At 38.8% G+C, this 19,692-nt stretch overlaps 1 protein-coding gene across 43 annotated transcripts in view; it reads right to left on the reverse strand.

The window, feature by feature from the left end:
- RBFOX1 (RNA binding fox-1 homolog 1) overlaps nucleotides 1-19,692 on the reverse strand; it is a 2,443,894-nt gene that overhangs the window by 204,779 nt on the left and 2,219,423 nt on the right. For 40 of the 43 annotated variants that reach the window (XM_048868136.2, XM_048868129.2, XM_048868132.2 and 37 more), the window contains one exon: nucleotides 2,291-2,533. In XM_048868136.2, the coding sequence (XP_048724093.2) occupies nucleotides 2,291-2,533 (243 nt within the window). Of the gene's footprint in view, nucleotides 1-2,290; nucleotides 2,534-7,875; nucleotides 8,018-19,692 lie in introns of those variants that run through there. The other 3 variants (XM_075132799.1, XM_075132798.1, XM_048868156.2) reach the window with 3 other exon arrangements.

The following is a 19,692-nucleotide window of genomic DNA, read 5'->3' on the forward strand; positions in this document are numbered from 1 at the left end:
GTTCTGTGCTCTTTCCTACCAAAAACAATGAGATTGTCAGACTGAGGTGATAATAAATGAGGCAGTCAAACACACTTAAAAAGCCACAGGTCACCAGAGGTGAAATCTTGGCCCCACTAATGTCAATAGGAAGTTTTCCAGGGACTTCAGTACAGCCAGGATTTCATCCTAGGACTGAATGGTATAAATCCAGGAATTCCAAAGAAACAAACATGAAGGGATTGAGCTGGGTGTCACTGTGATCAGCCCAACGTGTAGTAGTGATCAAAACAGCAAACAAAATGGAATGCTATTTAATGAATGGGATCGAAATAACAGAAGACATTATACTCATATATGAACAGCTTCGTGAAGAAGTGAATAAAAAGGTCACATTACAGAGGTATATAAATTAATGAATGGAATAGAGAAAGTAGATAACATGTTCCTAGTTAATTTTTCCCATAATATAAGAACAAGCAGACGTTTTGTTAGCTTTCAATTTCATTAATTTAAAACTGTAACAGGAAACATTTATTAAACAAACCCTAAAACTGGAATTAAGTATCACAATACCTTTGAGTCCAGAGGTTTAGTATGATTCCCAAAAGAACTAGACATTAATGAGAACATCCACAGTTATAATAAATAGGACAAAAACTTTTGTGTTTGGAAAGGATATAGCTTCTAATACTCTGGGCCACAAGGTGGCTTCTTATTGAGGAGATTGGGAAGAAAGTTCTCATATGAGTAGGTTTTCATAATTGTCCATGACACTGTATTTTGTATCTTCCGGAGAAGCATCTAATATTGGTGAATGTCAGAAAGAATACAGCAGTGAACTAGGTAGATCAGTAGTCTGCTGTGTTATGGCAAGTCCTCTGTTCCTGTACATAGTATATAGAACGTATTATACACTGTGCATACTCATTCTAAATGGTATTATTTTTCATTCTCACTAATATTTAGGTAATGGTAGAAGTAACATGGTAAGGTGCTTAAATACCCTCAGAACAACCCATTGATTGGTGTCTCTGTGTAATGCTTGGAGGCATACAGGAAGGGCATCAGTGGCACATTTTTAGAGCATCTCTGGATGCTGCTGGATGATACACAGAGAAGCATTTGTTTTAATTTCTGAACGAGACATTTTCTCATCTTCCTACAACCAGGGGAAGTGTAGCAGCATCAGCTATTATGAAAGGATAACATGGTTTGAGGCAGAAATATTTAAAGGAACTGCGCCCTTCACAAAAAAATACGGTGGAAAAAACCCAAGCCTTCTATTTCAGATTCAAGGGATAGCCCTCAAACCAGGACCTTAATAAACCAATCTTTAGATTTCAGCCAGTATTTTCAAAAGTGAATAATGATTTTGAGAGTCTCAGTTTTTGGTTGTTTGCCTTGGGAGACACCTTTAAAGTGTCTGATTTTCAGAGGGTGGGAGCTCAGCATCAAATATTGGTCACTCCTTGACTTAGATCCCTTAACACACTTATATATTAGTTTTAAAAAAAGTTGTCAAGAAAGACAGAAATTTGAAAAATGGATTCCCTTTTTCAGTTCTTAATAGTTCCACAAATAGACGCCAATTTTCATTTATGTTAACATCTAAGCCTAACATTTATTTGCATACTATTACTTAGAGTAGTCACGATTTGTAATTTGCTGTTTGCACGCACTGGGTGGCTAAGCCACATGGTGTTGTTTCTGTTCCATTGTCTGATGATTTCCAAACCCACAAAAAGCTTTCAAGATGGCTGCACAAGCACTTTTGTTGCAGATACTCATGATGAATATTCACATGAAAATACATATTTGCATGAGTATTTGCAACACTATCCCTTTTCCGAATATTCTTGAGAATAAAGTTGTATTCAAATAAACCTTTGCGAAAAGTGAATAAGAAGGGTTCAGGAATATCAGTAAAACAAATTCACTGTTTTCCTTCAAATGAATGTTGTGCCCAGCTCTAAACAGGTTAAATCTTATAAAACCATTTAAATATTTGTTCTTCATATATAATTTTGCATGTTTGGATATTCAAAAAGGAACAGAATTTTGAAAACAAGTGCCACCAGATACTACTCCACCGGCTGGCTTGATGAGAGGCACCACAAGTGGAAGTATAATACCCTCAAAGTTCAAAGAAAAAAGACTGAACCTATTTTGGACCCTATATTGTTTTGAATAACCATAAATAAAATTCAAGTTTAGAACCATTAGATGCAACATAAGAAAGAGCTTTATCAATACACGTTTTTATAACTTGAGATATACATCTTCAAAAATATAAGAAACCTGAACTTACTGTGGCTGTGCCGGAGACAGTTTGTGCATTTGTGTCAGCTGCACTCTGTTCAGTGTGTGTCTGAGCAGGAGGGTACATGTTTAACGTGTGCTCTGGAACTGTGGTCTGGCCTGTGTAGTCTGGAGCTGGATGGGGGTGTGGGGCTGTGTATTCTGCCGGGATCCCATTCTGTGGTGGAGCGAACTGAGCTGATGCATAAGGCTGCGCCATTGTGTCAGGAGGTGCTGTAGCTTCCTGATTACCCTGTAAAGTAAAGAAAAAATAATTTAGAAAATAAAGAGGATATTCTCCAAGATTTCTAAATGGATGTTTGTTTCCCCTGGAGAGTGTATCCCATCTGATTTAATTCCCTCCTCTGTCACTCCCTATTACATTTCTGACTTTAGAGAAGCAAAGTGTAGTTTTCTACATGGGCCTTTTTTAAATTTGATTGTTAACACCAGGTAAGACTACATGAACTGAAACCCCTAGTGTATATACAGTCAAAGGAACAGATAGTTTAGCTAAAACAAAATTAATGCAGCCAATATGTTTTTACTAAAACCAGCAGTTAAGAAGGAAAAGTTATAGTAAATAATTCCACTCATTCCAAAAGTTACAAAACACTGATGGCATTGAAAGAGGCTTGGTATATTTATCACCTAGTGCATTCTTCCTCATGGTTTTCTAGATTTCTGAAAAGATGCAGCCAAATGAGAGTTTGAAAATAGATGATCCACTGTGCTCAGTTTTAAATATTTGTACTAAAATGCTACTCTCTCAGATGTTCATCACTCATTTAATGTGTAATCTATTAAGTAAAAGTTCATCCTTTCAGTTGTAGAGCACAAATGCAATGGGATGATTAGATTCAAGCTTAGAAACACAAAATAAAAAATACGGGACTAGAAATACATCAGTTTAAAATCCATTTGAGAAAAACATTAAAAATACTTTACACTGTAATGTGTCAGAAAATTTTAAAGGAAGAACTCAAAATGCCTTATCATTTTGCTAGGAATAATTTTACATTTATGTATTAAAAATAAACCTTTACAATTAAAAGACCAAATGGCAGCATCTATATCTTGTATGGACAATTAGATCTAGCTTTAGCTTTGATATAATTCTACTGTAGCAAGCAGATGTCAAAAATGCTAACGTATCACAGGTATTTGACGTAAATGCCTGCAACAGTCTCTGGCTAGATGGGTCTGACCATAATGAAGATATTATGACACTGAAAAAAAAATCTTCTTACAAAACATGCTTGTGAATTTATTTAAGGTATGCCTAAATCACGATGCTACAGACAGCAGTGTCAGGGGACACCAGTACATCTGCAGTATCACCATAGAAAGGAATTGGGGATGGCTATACATATTCGAAAGCCTTGGCTCAATTTCAGGGGCAGAATCAAAAACGACCCTGAAAACCAAAAAGCGTTATTCTGGGTCCAACTACATGTTTTGTTTAACCCCAAACAATTCCCCTCCACCCCTTTTTTTTGCTCCATCTTGGGATGTTTTTTTTTTCTCTTTTGTTTTTGTATTTTAAATTAGCTCAATTTCTAAACAAAACACCATTTCAAAACCAAAAGTTGAAACATTTGGTTTCAAAATTAACTTTCAACTTTTTTTGAAATTGCTTTTACAGTTTTGTTGCCTCAAAATATGTATTTTCTGGCTAATTTACTACTCATCGAAAAAATTTCACCCAGCTCCAAAAAAAAGAAAAAAGCCCATTGAACCTCAATGAGGCCCAAGGAGAAAAATTATTTCCTGGTACCAAAAAAGTGATTGGTAAGGCCTGCAGCATCCTAAAAATCATAGCTACTATGCTCTAATTAAGAGGAGGGAAAGAGAACAGCTAACAGGTGCAAGAGGCATTTGAAAGCCCCAGGAGAGTATAAATAAGTGCAGGAGGGGGCACACCAATTGATTAGCTCCAACTCGCCAGGTCCTGCCAAACAGAAGACAAAGGGACCTAAGGAAGGGAGGGACCAGCCCCTGACTTGCCCAGCAGGAGCTCTGCCCCATCAGACCCTGGTCAAGATCATCCTCATTCCCCACTGAATGTGCAAAAGTAGGGAGGGAAGGGAGGATTATGAAATATTCAGCCACATTCCACCAAACACGCTCACGCATGTGCACACACATTTTTTGTTTTCATTAATCCTTGCACCTGCTCGCTTCAGCAAAGGCCATGGCTAATACTGAAATAGTGAGGTATTACTGTGGAATTTCACAACTAAGAAGGTTTCCAACCAGTTTCAGCTCATTCAAATAAGCATCTAAATATGGGAGTGATCATTTGAACAGAACAGGAACTCAGAACCTTTGAGGATTCACTAGCTTATATATTTCAACAGCCTTTGGTTACATATTACAGGAGAAAACACATATTTTTCCTAACTAAATGGCAATATGCTGTAGTGAATTAAGCATGAGGGATTAGGAGTTTGAAACTTCTGAATGTGAATCCCAGCTCTTCAACTAATTTAGTGTGTGTCCTTGGGCAAATCATTTATACTTTCTGCCTCACTTTATCATCTTTAAAATGGAAACAACAACATTTACGTTCTATATTGCACTGTGTTGTGAGATTGCTTCATGACTGTACAGTGCTTTGAAAGTGTAAAATAATGGTATTGTTAGTATTACAAGTACAAGACAAAATGAAAAGTTAAGTATTTTTACACTAAAACTTGCAACAATTTAGGTTTAAAAACAGGAAAAATATCTTGTATATTCGATTTAGTAGAGGAATGTATCTACTCATTCCTTCATTCATATATATAAATGAAAACTCATTTTTTAATTTCTTTACCTAATACTCCCTAACTATTATGAAAAATATTAATTATACATGGCCAAAATGCACACTAAAGAAAGCATGCACACTAAAACTGAGCAATGATTGGCTTCCTTCATGTGTCTTCACAGGTAATAGCTATGAGTGTGAACTTTTTTATTTGTTGAAAGTTCTATATTTAAACTGTAAACATCAAATACTTTAGGACAGAGTTTAGTGATAGGAACCAGGGAGCATGGAAGCAGCAGCATAAAAAATTCTTCTACCTACTAAATTACTTTGACTGTATTGCTTTGAAGCACAGTAGCTGGTCATTCCTGGTCCATAAGTTATTCCTTCATGTCAGTTGTTAGACATGGCATTACAGTCAGCAGATATTAAAAAAAAGAACAATAATGGCAACAAAGGGACCAACAGCTAATGTTCAGATGCTTTTGATCTACTAAAGGTTTTTATACTACCTTGAGTTCTAAAACAGATGTTGCTGAGACCCTGACTGTTTCTCATTAACACTGACAGCAGTTCCATGAGACCCTAATTAATATCTGTACCATTCACACTTAGTGCTAATTACAGCTAATATTTAATTAAGAGCACTGAGCTTTTATATGATTTCTTACCAGCACCTTCAAACATTTCACTTCAGTCCTGCCATAAAATGGCATACACACAATGAAAATTCAGGCACCTTAACACTGTTGAGAGTCTTCTACCTCAGTCATTAGATTTGCTAAATTGAGATTTCGATTCCCTTATTAAAGTGGCACCAGCCAAAAGTAAGGAAATAGTTAAGGGTCAGCATATAAATAACCCCTATATATTCAGGAAGAAGTGGAAATTTGGCATGCCAGGTATCAGCCCAGGTGTTATTCTTTCATTGAACTTATTTTTGTTTTAATTTAAAAAAATTGTTGTCCACTGTAAGATAAAGAAATTATATGTGTGGGTGTGTATGTACATATACACATTCTGTTGTAAGCCAGGAATTTATAATTATGCAGGTTTCAGAGGAACAGCCGTGTTAGTCTGTATTCGCAAAAAGAAAAGGAGTACTTGTGGCACCTTAGAGACTAACCAATTTATTTGAGCATGAGCTTTCGTGAGCTACAGCTCACATGCTCAAATAAATTGGTTAGTCTCTAAGGTGCCACAAGTACTCCTTTTCTTTTTATAATTATGCAGATCATGATAATAATGCTGAGATGTTCTGATTTTAAAAGCAGCGACTGCACATGCCATGACAAGTGCAGGTTTTTTAGTTTTAAAATTTAGTCTAAATAATCTCTACATTTTGGATCCATAATGAGTATATGCATATTCAAAGCACATAACATTACCATAATGCATTAGCATGTCCCATACGATTAAACACATTCTGTAATATTAAGATACGTAACATGCAAATTGGTTACCGTTTAAGATGTGAATTCATATTAAGGTTATCACAGTGGAAACTAACAGATCCTTACTTATACTGTTGTGAAATGTGAATGCCAAATCTAGACTACACAAAACTGATCTAAATTTGAATGGGACTTTGTGAATCTCAAGTTATTCTCTAGCCCCACAGCATATTAACAGGGTATTTTAAAATGACATTTTAATGAGAGTATTGAAAACAAAATGAAACTGAAAAATGGTATCTACTAAGTTATTTTTTAAAGGTATGAAATGTTCCTTAAAGTGACAGGAAACTCCATTCTTAATTTAGACCATGATCTTAGGCACTGGAGCAGCCTCAAAATAGTGGGTGACAGTACACAGGCAATGTGGAACTCTAACTAGGCACAAGAGGGTAGACAGAAGTTATAGTTTCAGACTTAACTCTGAATCTCTTTACTTTTATATAAGTTTAAATGACCCCTTAATGTTCATTTTTTTGTGTGTGGTTGAATAAAGTAGTAGTTGGCAGCTGAAAGAAGAACAAAGGAAGGCAGACAGTCAGGCTCTGCTAAATGTTTTGGCCTGAAATCTAATGAAAACCACATTTCAGCTCCAAAATATGCTTTACGTGGCAGTGTATAAAATCCAGTTTATTGCTTTCTACTTAAATGCTGAGCTATACCAGAACAAAAAAATGCCTTAGTATGATATAGGCAAGTGAAGGCTTTCTAAAATCCCATAGATTATTATACTTAAAACACAAAAGATCCTAATTTTAAAACATTCCTATTGAGTATCTCAAATCTCCACATTCTTTTTCATCACTCTCTCTTCAGCTCTGAAAGGCTTTTATAATTAAAAAATGCATGAAAAATGACAAAACATAATAAAGCAAGCTTGTCATGTTTATACACAAAAGAAGAAGAGCAAAGAAAATATCACTTATTCAGTGTTTCTTTTTAAACACATATTCACAACATAAAACTGTATTTACTCACTAAAAACCTTTAAGGTTTTCCACATTTTAAAGTCTAACTAACGGTTTATTGTTTGTTTTATTCTATTTTAGTTTTATTGTGTTCTGTTTCTTTGGCAAGAGATATTTCACATCCAGAGAAAGCCTCTCATACTATAGTTAAATGAGCCAAACTGCATCATATCCTCAGGGCATGGAAACAAAGAAGAAAAATGCAAAATTACTCTGTAAACCTGCTGGTTATAAGAACGGCTCAGTTAGACATATCAAGCACAGCAGACACACATAATCACTGCTGTAGCTCGCCTGGCAGAATGACTTAAGCAACAAAATATGTGTTAGAAGAGGCTTTCATGCAGTGGTACAGTTGAATAAAAGAAATGCCCTTGCTTGACTAAAATCAGAGTTTCAAGTGAAAATAAAGTGAAAATACCTGCTGTACCATCCTGCTCTCTTTATCCTCCATAAACTTAGCAGCTGCTCTAGTCCCAGGCCATGCAGCATCTGCCCAAAGCAAGTATCAATTATGGATGAGGGCGTGTGAGCTGTGTAATGTGTGTATGAGTGTGGATGATAGGGGTGTTGAAGGAGGGGGAGCTAATGCAAGCCTTACTGACCTCCCACTCAACATCTGACTGCTCCCAAAACCTAATCCAGATGGGACTCTTTCAGTTTGCTAGGCCTCGCCCCATCAATCACAGCAGGCCACTCCTCTGTCTCCGGCTACTAGTTATAGAGTGCACCACTGAGCAGATGATTACACACAGAAGAAGAAAAAACACAGCTTGACTACATTAATAGCTGTTTAAAAAACATTAGAAATGCTACGTTGTAAGTTGTCGCAAGCTGAACATTTTCATTTTTAAAATAAGATGATTGTATTCTAAGTTATGGAAAACCCTCAACCTCCAATACTTTGGTTTTTTGACAACTGCAGTTTACAGTAGAGAGAGAGAGAGAGAGAGAGAGAGTCTAATCTTTCCTACAATTTGAAAAGTTAACAGCAATAAAAATTGTGTTTTAAAGTTGCTTAATACCCATAGCAAACTTAGGCAATAAAAAACACTGTCTATTTTACATTAAATTTACTTTACCCTTTCTTTATAATTGAAATTATTTTGCCATCTTTATTTTGTGGTATCCCTCCTGCCCACCAAGGGAAATATTTCAGAAATGCTTCCAAGCTTTACTTTTGTGCGGCAGTTTAAGCAAGCTAATGCTTCACTATTAAAGGAACTTGTCTAGATTCTCGAGAGGTAGTCTCAGAAATGATTAAATTTCTAATTAAAATCACATAATAGAGAAGAAGGCTAAGACTATACAAAGAGCCCCAAAGAATTCAACTTTACTGCCAATCTGTCATGGGCTGTCACCGGATAGAAGTTAGAGGCAGGACTGAAATGCAACAGGTTTTTATTTACAAATGTCCCAAATCCCCAGAAAAAAAATCTGGATAAACAGTATTAACTGTATTGTTAAACTTACATTCCAACTCAAATACACTAGGTTTCTTTAATAATGCAGGATAATTCTTATAGATTTGCTGCTAGCACTTTCTAGTTAAGGATAATAAAAACAGCTGTTTCAGGCTTTTCCACAGGGAATCAGACATCCAGCCACACTGGACCAATTGACTAACACTGCAAGCTTTCTCTCTTGCCGTTTAATCATCTGACTGGGACACTTGACTTGGACCATTTGACTTCTCAACCAAATTCAGACACAGAAAATTCTGTAACTTCCTCCTGTTCTTGGAAGGTAACTGCAAAGCCAGTTCTGCCTCATATTTCACTTAAAAACAAACTTTTTCCCAAGTAAGGGTGTTCCCAAAAGGAAAGCATGAAAGGGGGAAAAGAACAGTTTTTCTTGGACAGAATCAGAGTGAGAGAGAGAGAGAGAGAAGAAAAGAGCAGGGGTTAGCTCAGGGATTTATATTATTTCCTTGAGTGATGGTAAGATCTCTTTTTTCCAGCAAACAACCTCATGCACAAGAGACAAATATATTCCCAGTGACCTCTTCATATGCACCATACTGAACCCTGATAAAAGTCTGAATCCCAGCTACCAATATATGTCCAATTAGTAAATGAATTAGTGCCACTGTCCAGGACCATTTTATTAGCACAACCATCTTGTGTGTGTGTATACGGGGTATGGCCATACATCAATGGTCAACAGCAAACAGGGATTGTTTTTCCAGGACACAGTACCAGAGATTCAGCTGTTCTCTCCCTAGGGTGGCACCTTTATGTTACTGGTGAATTTTCATGTTTTTCTTTTAGATATGCTTTTTTTACTAGATATGCTTTTCAGCTAGTAAAAAGTAAGGTATGTACCTCTCTCCAATTTGGCTACATTAAACTCCATGACCCACCTCAGTGTTAAGGGTGCTTGGGAAATCAGAGTGGAATGGAAATCTGAAGCATTATATAATCTCTGAAAGTATATTTCCTATACCCACCATGATGATGGTATCTCTTCAGTTCTTTCTTTCGCTATGTGATCATTTGTCCATGGACACATGATACAAATAAAGCTCAACAAGTGAATTCTCTTTTCAAGTGATTTAGTAACCCAGCAATAAATTTAAACATATGGGGCCAGATCCTGCAATGCTTCACTGGCACAAAGTGGTTGTGAAATTGCCCTATATAGGAAGGCCAAAGAGTTATATAGGAAGGCCAAGGTGTGGGGAAGGAGGGGACATGTCCACAGAGTGTTGTGCTCTGGTGATTTCTAACTAGCATAACCACTCTTAGGGGCTATGCTAAACTAGCTCCGTTAGGGCAATCCTGTGACTATTCTAAAGTTGTGCTGGCAGCCAAATCAGTCCCTGGCAGCCCATAAAATCAGGGGAGTACAATGGGTTTATTGGCTACTTTTGCACCCTTTCCATCTCTCAGGTTTTGTATCAGAGCAAGTCCAGACCAGAGTATTGGGTCTGCTGTAATCTGGCTCCAGTCTTGCAACTCAGCTTATGAGTCCTCTTCACTTCTTCTGTTGGAAGGGCAAACCTCAGACTAGTGCTGCCCTACATTTTAGGTTTTAAAAAGTACCAGATCTCTTGACCCTCAGTCATAGGGTTTTTTTTTTTAACCCACAAAACTACACTTTCACTTAACCATTATAGTGGTAGTTTCACCTCACTAAACAGATCCTCCCAAACTGTCTTTTTGATATATTTTGATACGTGGATAAAAAGGAATAGTGAGTGGTGTTTACAAGTTTGAGATAATTGCTTTAAAGAAGAGAATTAAAAGAAGAGGCTGGACATTTTTTATACAAAAGAAAGCAGAACCTATCATGTAAAATTTCATATCTGTACCAAGGTAAAGTTAATGTAAATATGGGAAATATACGTGCTTAATACTGACCTTATTCTGAATGTAAGTTCATTATACAGATCAGTCCAAACATAAAATAAAGCAGATATTAGTAAAACCACTTTGACCCCATTCCTGCTTCTTAGCTCTGAAGCAAACTTCAGATTAGCTTATGCCAATCCAGAAATAAAAGGAGGAAAGCTTTCCTGATGTTAATCAAAAACTCTCTTCCCCATTCTCCACATTTGCAGAAGGCAAATTAAATAAATAAATAAATAAATAAATAAAGTCTCTCTTTCCTGGAAGATAAATTGGACCAATTAACTAATTAATGGACAGACATTAAGTAATTAATCATCACAACACTCCAAGAAATAGGAGGGTAAGTATTATTATCTATATTTGACAGGAGCAGCACAGATGTAAGGGCATTTGCGGCACTACCTTCAGAGCTGGGTAGCCAGATAGCAGCAGCTGCTGGCCAGGGCATTCATGTTGTTTGCAGCACAGGAGGACTCTTTTTTTAAATCCCGCTCCCATCCCACCCCACAATTCCCCTCTATTTTTATGTTGCTCCTGATCTTATGGTAGCGGACCCTGTTGTACCCACGGGATCCCAGTTTCTTCACACACCACCAGAGAACCTCTTGCTCCCCTCCCAGGTTGCACACCACTGGGGTAAAGGTAGGCCTCGTTTACATAGTGAGGATCATGTTCCTCGGTCATAGCAGGGAATGAGCATGAAAGGGGCCCTAGACTTACCACAGCTCAGCGTAAAAGGCTTCACCTAGCACTTGATGTGATTCGCATCCGCATGCAGCCTCCACTCACAGATATGCTAGAGCACATGCACAGGGACCATGCAGTATCCACCCGGACCAAATGTGTGCTCTTGGCTAACATCACATAGCTAAAGCAACCCGTATTTGTATGTGAAACAAAACAAAGTGGGTTTTAAGTGGGAAGAATTCACCCTCTTTTCCTCAAGAAAAAAAAAAAATCACGCAGTTACCACTCATGGTGGTTTGATCTAAGTGCTGCGTAATCTTGCTCAGAAAAGATTGGTCAGTGCCCTTCTCCCCTAACTTGGACAACCGCTGGCACTCAGATTTAATGGTCATGTTAAAATGTGCCAGGTTGTCCGACAGTTTTACGTGTGCGAGAGGAATTTTCAAGATCTGAACTGCATAGTCAAAGAACGACAATCTACAATGTAACTAATTTTACTAAGCTTTATGTAACAGAAGCTACTTATTTTTTTGTCTTTAACTCCTCTGGGCTTGTTTCTGTGGAGAGTAGAATTCCCACTGAAGTCAATGGATTGAGCAGGGCTCAGGAGTAACCCCTTGAAATCAGGAAAAGATGCAAATGATTCATCTGGGTGATTCATTTCCATAGGCACAATAATTGCCAGATGTGTGGCTTCAACAAAGCAGAGTACCTTCAAAGTTAACTCATAATTTCCCACGGTCTTTCAAGGTACACATTATTTTTCATACCACGTACAATTATTTTGCCCAGCAAGATCCGAATGGCAAGAAAAGGGACGAGGTACTCTATGAAGCCCATTTGCTGCCCTCAAGGAACTTCTCTCAATTCTTTAACATGGAGCTGGCAGGCTACTTTAACACACTAAATAGCAATTGCTTTTTTGCTTTTATCTACAATCACAGAGTCAAGAAACTGGCATCCTATACACTGCATATGAGTCCACAGCTGTTCTATAAACTGAGAGCTGTAATGTCAACAGTGACATGTCTTAATCATCTGCCACATTTACTCACTAGATTTTTATAGGTGTAGAAAGGACACTTCATTGAACATACTTACCCACATACAGAACTAGGATTTACTTTTAACTCTCCTTTAATTTCCATCACATCTGTAAACCAACAGTGAACACCAGTTAACTGCATGTAAACTTTCTAGTTCTCTCTGTACTCTGTTGCACTAAAGTTTCACTCCTCCTGTACGTTGCTATATTGAAAACGACACACACATCTTAGAGTTGAATCACAGTAGATATAATACACTTTTGCTCATTTTATTCCTCCACATGAGGTCTAAGGCCCCAGTTCTGCAAAGACTTACATATGTCTTTACACAATGACTACTTAAGGTGAAGCATGTGGACAGGTCTTTGGAGGATGATGGCCTGAGTGTCTGGGATGGCATGTCTAGTTAATTCACCTAACTGTTCAAGGATTGACATTTGCAATATTTACAAAGGGTGCAGGGTAGAATAAAGAGACTAACTGGGTAAATACAAATTAAATCCAGTTAAAATGTATGTATCCGAATTTGACAGACTTGTCATGAAAGTAAAGAAGGAAGTGTTATTTATTCCATAGGTGCTGACTCCATGGGTGCTCCAGGGCTGGAGCACCCATAGGGAAAAATTAGCAGGTGCTCCATACCCACCAGCAGCCAAGCTCCCCCCTCCTCGCCTCCTTCTCCCTACCCCTGAGTGCACCACGTTCCCGCTCCTCCCTCTCCATCCCAGCGCTTCCCGCCCCCCCCCCCCCCCCCGCCACCTAACAGCTGTTTGGCAGCACTTAGGACTTTCCAGGAGGGAGGGGGAGGAGCAGGGACGCAGCGCGCTCATGGGAGGAGGCAGAGAAGAGGCAGGCAGGGACGGGGTCTTGGGTGTAATGGGGGTGGGAAGGGGGCGGGGCTGGGGTGGGAAAAGGCTGGGTGGGGCGGGGACTTTGGGGAAGGGGTGGAATGGGGGTGGGGCGAGGAAAGTGCAGAGGCAGGAAGAGGTGGGGCAGGGTCGTGTGGTTGAGCACCCACCGGGCAAAGGGGAAGTCGGCGTCTATGATTTACTCCTTCTCATAACACAAGAACTAAGGGTCACCAAATGAAATTAATAGGCAGCAGCTTTAAAACAAACAAAAGGACATATTTTTTCACAAAATGCACAGTCAACCTGTGGAATGCCTTGCCGGGGGATGTTCGGAAGGCCAAGACCATAACAGGGTTAAAAAAAGAACTAGATAAGTTCATGGAGGATAGGTCCATCAATGGCTATTAGCCAAGATGGACAGTCATAGTATCCCTAGCCTCTGTTTGCCAGAAGCTGGGAATGGGCAACAGGGGATGGATCACTTGATGATTACCTGTTCTGTTCATTCCCTCTGGGGTACCTGGCTTTGGCCACTGTCAGAAGACAGGATACTGGGCTAGATGGACCTTTGGTCTGACCCAGTATGGCTGTTCTAATGTAGGTTATTCACTAACAAATACTTGCAATAAAGTTGAAATAATACAATTTAAATTCTGTTCCAGGTAGACCCTAGCATCTGTTATAATTTTCCCTGAAAACAACTTATTGGATGGCTCAGGGGATTGTGAGGACAATACTAATTTCTTGTTTTTACCGGCAGCTCTGTCAATTCAAAAAGGCTGAGATTAACAGTTAAACTGTTCCCAATTCACAGTTGTTAACTGTCCGACATTAGATTAAATGAATGTTTTCTTATAGACAAATTTCATTGCATCACAAAATACACCATCATAATGGCCAACTTTGTTAGCAGTATCAACACAGAGGCCAATGGATGAACATAGATACTTACGAGTAGTTTATTCATGCTGTACTTGTTCTGTAGACACAGTATTTTAAACTTTTGCCAATCTGTTACTTTTCACATACACAAAATTCTCCTAGTTAAAAATACCCAAGGAATATGGGTGTTGCCAGTTTCACAGATGGGCAACTAAATGATGAGAAGCATGGTAAGTCTTCTGTATGAGAAAAGAATGAAAAGATTGCACCTGCTTAAATCAGAAACGATATGAAAAAGGGAAGATATGATAGAGAGACACACAACTATGAACAGAAAGTAAATTGGGCACTGCTAGTTAACCTCTCTCATAATACCAAAGGAAGGGGGCATTTGCTTAAATTTAAAAATGATAAAAGGAAATACTATTTTACACAATGCATAATGAACCTGTAAAACTCACTGACATAAGACAGCACTCAGGCCAAGAGTTTAGTAGATTTTTTTTAAAGATTATACATTTTAAAGGGTTATTTGAACATCTGCAGTTAAAATAGAAAGAATAAATTATAGATGCAGATCATATAAAACCTATGTTTAATGAATGTTAGGGTTACAAAATCAAGCACTTTCAAGTTACGATATTCAAAAAGTAATGCTGCCCAGGCAACCTTAATTCAGGTCTCTGAGGGTTCATCTCCACAGGGATAAAAGCCCACGATCAGTTGACTCAGGCTCATGGGTTTTGGGCTGTGGAGCTAAAAATTGCTGTGTAGACCACTCCATACGGCTAAATGCAGTGCCTTGCATAATGACAAGTTTCAGAGTAACAGCCGTGTTAGTCTGTATTCACAAAAAGAAAAGGAGGACTTGTGGCACCTTAGAGACTAACCAATTTATTTGAGCATAAGCTTTTGTGAGCTACAGCTCACTTCATCGGATGCATCAAACTGCATGGTGCGCCTTCCTCGGGGGGCATGGAATGTATTCTGTGGGGCATGAGAAGCTTTAGGGGGGAAAAAAAACTTACTACGCACATTCAGAGTAGGGCGGACAGAGAACAGCAGTTGCTGGCCGGGCACCCAGAGGTGGAGGGTGCGTAAACTACTACAGACACAAAGAAGCGGGGGCATGATCAAATAAGTTTAAGAACCACTGTGTATATGTTTGGGCTTGGGTTGCAGCCCGAGCTCTGGGACCCTGTGATGGGGTATCTGCCCCACACTGGACTAGAAAGGGTTAACCTCAGACGGGAGTAGTGGAGGTGAGTCCTTCGTGTGGCCCAGGCAGGCTGTGTGAGGCACAGTCAATAGGAGAGAGGCTGCAAGGAGCAGCCAATCAGGGCCCAGCAAGTTGACATAAAAGGAGCTGCAGGGCAAAGCTGAGAGCAATTGCTACTGGGAGCCCAAGGGGTGAGGACTGTGTCTCTGGCAGGCTGAAAAAAAGCTAGCACCACAGACAGGTCAGTTGCTGGCAGGGACCAGGGGAGCAAGAGAGAACTCCTGGCAGTCTGCAGAGACTGGGCAGCTGAGTGCCTTGAGGCACGAAGAGGACGCTGCGGTTCCTGACACTGCGAGAGGGGCTGCAGGCAGGTGCAGAGATGGAGCAACTGTGTGCAAATCGTGCATAGGGAGCATTGGCCTTGAGCTAATCCCCAGAGTGACCAAGAGGAAGCGCCAGTCCGGCAGTGAGTGATGAGCCCCGTGACAGACCCTTCACTCTCACGGAGTCCCAGCATCAGGCTCCAGCCTGAGTTCAAATGTCTACACAGCAGTTTTTCAGCCCAGGAGCCTGAGATCCGCGAGCCAGAGTGAGCTGATCTGGGCCAGCCAGGGGATTTTTATCCCCACTGTAGACATACCGTGTGTGTCTCGATTATGATAGTCTAATTATATGATCCCGTACTATTTTTTCCATATGACAGACAGTCTTTATGGAAAAGCTAGTTATTCTGTATTTCTTTTTATCTTCATCATTCAGTATGTGGCCCAACCGCTTATTTACCACTCCACATCCACACCCTGCACACGCAACCTTAATTCTGGCACTTGTTACCTGTTGAATGCTTGATGTTGCAACAAAATATTCTTTTAATGTCATTTTGTGTGTGTGTGTATATATATGTATGTATGTGTATATAAACACTCATATTTTTAAAAAGAAATAAGTTGATGGAGGTTAGAAAAAAATGTCTCATATGGGCAGGTTATTGTATAATTGTCCACTAGGGTAGGTTCTTACAAGTAAAACACCTTTCTCCTGTCTTTCCCATTATCAATATTGCCATTTGAAAACAGCATTTTCTAACACCTTAATCACTTAGAACCAAATCCTGGCCACATTTAAATCAAAGATAAAACTCCCATTGATTTCAATGAACCTGTTAAGTATCACTTTCTAATAACACTAGAGATCTGCTGATGTTGGTAGGGTAGGGTTTATTCAGCTCTCTTGCTTATGTCCAAAGCCAATTTACGACCTGTTATTCTTACCAGTAATTTTGTTTAAATAGCCTTTGTCTGCAATAATACAGCATGTTTTAAAAAATAAATTAAAACAGAGAGCCTTGTGCCCAGATTTGCAAGGGTGTTTAGGCATTGCTCTACTCACCAATGCAAGGTCTAAAGACCAGATTTTGAAAGTTATTTAGGTACCTAAAGAAGTCGAAGATAGACATCTAATGGGATTTTCAAAAGTAGTTAGGCTCCCACTGGGAGTTAAGCACTTAAAATCTGGTCCTTAGTGTCTTTTTTGTTAACAGTTCTTAGTATGGACTGATTTAGTTAATGGATATACGGCTTTGTATGTGATGAATTAATAATCCCAGCTATCCCATGAACAATTTCTGTTTTAATAATTATTTAACAAAAAAAGAGAGAAAAAAAATCTTGTGGCTCTGCTAACCACATTAGAAGCCAGAGTGCAAAAAGGAAAAGGAAACCTGAATATTTTGATGATTAGCACATGCGCATACACACAGACACAGAGGCCCTGTTCTGGGGTGAGCCTAACTTTAAGCATGAGTTTCCCCATTAAACTTAATTGAATTTTGTAGGGATTACTTACATACTTACAGTTAGTAATGAAACCAAGGTATTGCTGGATTGTGGCCATGGTACCTGAATGGGTCCAGCTGCAGGATTAAGTCATATATTCTCCTGACCAACACAGGGATTTTATAAGTCATGTTGGCCATTTTAGTTTTGGTGTTACTATTGCAATTAATACAGGACTTTGAAATGTAATTCAGACCAAAAGCAGTTTTGTTTCACTGGAAACTAACAAAAATGTTATTTTAAAAAACCTTTAAAAGCCCCTAACCAGAATTCAATTAAAAATAATTGCCAATGGTGCACAAGTATCACCTCCAAAAACCTGATTCCAAACCATTATTTTGGATACAAATGTAAATAAGCACAGTAGCTTCACCAGACTGCCTAACAGACATTAGAGAGATGAGGTGGGGTGAGGAAATATCTTTACTGGATCAACTTCTGTTGGCGAAAGAGATAAGTTTTTGAGGTACACAAAAGCCTTTCTGTCCCGAAGTCGAGTTCTGTAAAGTTTGAAAACTTGTCTCTCACCAACAGGAGTTGGTTCAATAAAAAATATTTCCTAACCCACCTCGTCTCTCCAATATCCCAGGACCAACAGGGTTACAACACTACAAAAAAAAAAAAAAAAAAAAAAAAAACCAGACAGTCTACTTTACAAAAACTCCACCAAATTTACCACACTTCAATGCATTTATATCAGGACATTCTGCTCCAGGGTAACTCGAGATTAGAAGGGCAGTGAGTGTTGCATGTCAGGAATTAAGGGCAATAGTAAGGCTATAAGGGCCCACTGGCATAGCATCTCTATGTTTCTTGCCTCTCTCTAGCCAGAATAATCCCTCAGTAACAAACCCTGATTTACTCTCAAAAAGCAACAATGGCAAAAGGTTGTGTTTTTTTCTCAGCCTTCATGACACTTAACCTATGCTGGATCATTTCGGAGAGTCAGCAGCACAAAGAACCACAAAAACAAAGAATCCCTGCATAGTTCACTCATGATGTAGGTGAGAAAGGTTCAGGCTTAAGTGGAACCAGTGGGGCAGATCTACTTGTAATCCCATCTGTTCAGACGTGCAACCCTCTAGACACTAATAAGATAAATGAGCAAACTCTGCTGGTGTGATTTTTCACCATACCACACTTCATTGGGTCCCCTTCAGTCTTAATGAATATGAATAATACTTGGTATAAAATGAAGACATGCCAATCTCTCTGTCCATGTGAGAATGCTATTCAGAGACGTCAATCCTTTAGATTGCAGGTTGCAATTTTATGATGAATTTTTTTAAAGGTTGTATAATTAAAATGGAATTCACTGTGGCTGGTAACCTCCATGAATCTACTACGTTATTGTTCACAGAGGAGATTGCACACAGCACTCTCATTGTGAATGACCTACTATTTCCTAAGTGAACTGTTTGTGTACTGTGTTGTAATGGAGAGTACATGTACTGTGTTGTAATGGAGAGTACAATTAGCACATTACCTAAGCAATTAAATCTCTTAGTTTTGGCATCACATGCAGATAAAAATCTGTGATCTAATAAATATAAGGGAGAGAACCTTTTAAAAATGGGGATACTCATCATTTCTAGTAAGCATCTTCCTTCAAAGGATGTTTGAACATAGATTTCACTGGCACCTACACGAGCGTCTTCATTTTCATATCTAAAAATAGCTATAGCTCAACTTCTGTATAGCAGAAGCTATACTAGTCTTTTACTAGTCTGTGTAATATTGCTGGTTCTGCTGGTATTAGCCATTTTAAGTACACAGAATAACTCTCAAACCAGTAAAGTAATCTTTCAAAATGGACAACACTTTTAAAAATGTGACCCCCCCAACATGTTGACCAAGTATACTGGCGCTCTTGTGAATTCAAGGTTGTCATAAATATAAAAGGGAAGGGTAACAACCTTCCTGTATACAGTACTATAAAATCCCTCCTGGCCAGAGGCACAAAATCCTTTTACCTGTAAAGGGTTAAGAAGCCCAGGTAACCTGGCTGGCACCTGACCAAAAGGACCAATAAGGGGACAAGATACTTTCAAATCTGGGGGTGGGGGGGAGGTTTTGGTCTGTTTGTTCTGCGTGCTTGCCGGACACAGATCAAAGAAGCAAGCAATCCAACTTCATTAGAATCAGTAAGTACTAGCAAGGGAATGCAGTAGCTTATTTTTGTTTTGGCTTGTGATTTTCTCTGTGCTGAGAGGGAGGCGTATTCCTGGTTTTCTTTTTGTAACTTTAAAGTTTGGCCCAGAGGGAAATCCTCTGTGTTTTTGAATCTGATTGCCCTGTAAGATTATCTTCCATTCTAATTTTACAGAGGTGCTTCTTTTACCTTTTTTCTTTCTAATAAAGTTCT

The sequence above is a fragment of the Caretta caretta genome, chromosome 10, assembly GCF_965140235.1.
Source record: "Caretta caretta isolate rCarCar2 chromosome 10, rCarCar1.hap1, whole genome shotgun sequence".
NCBI classification, from domain to species: Eukaryota; Metazoa; Chordata; order Testudines; family Cheloniidae; genus Caretta; species Caretta caretta.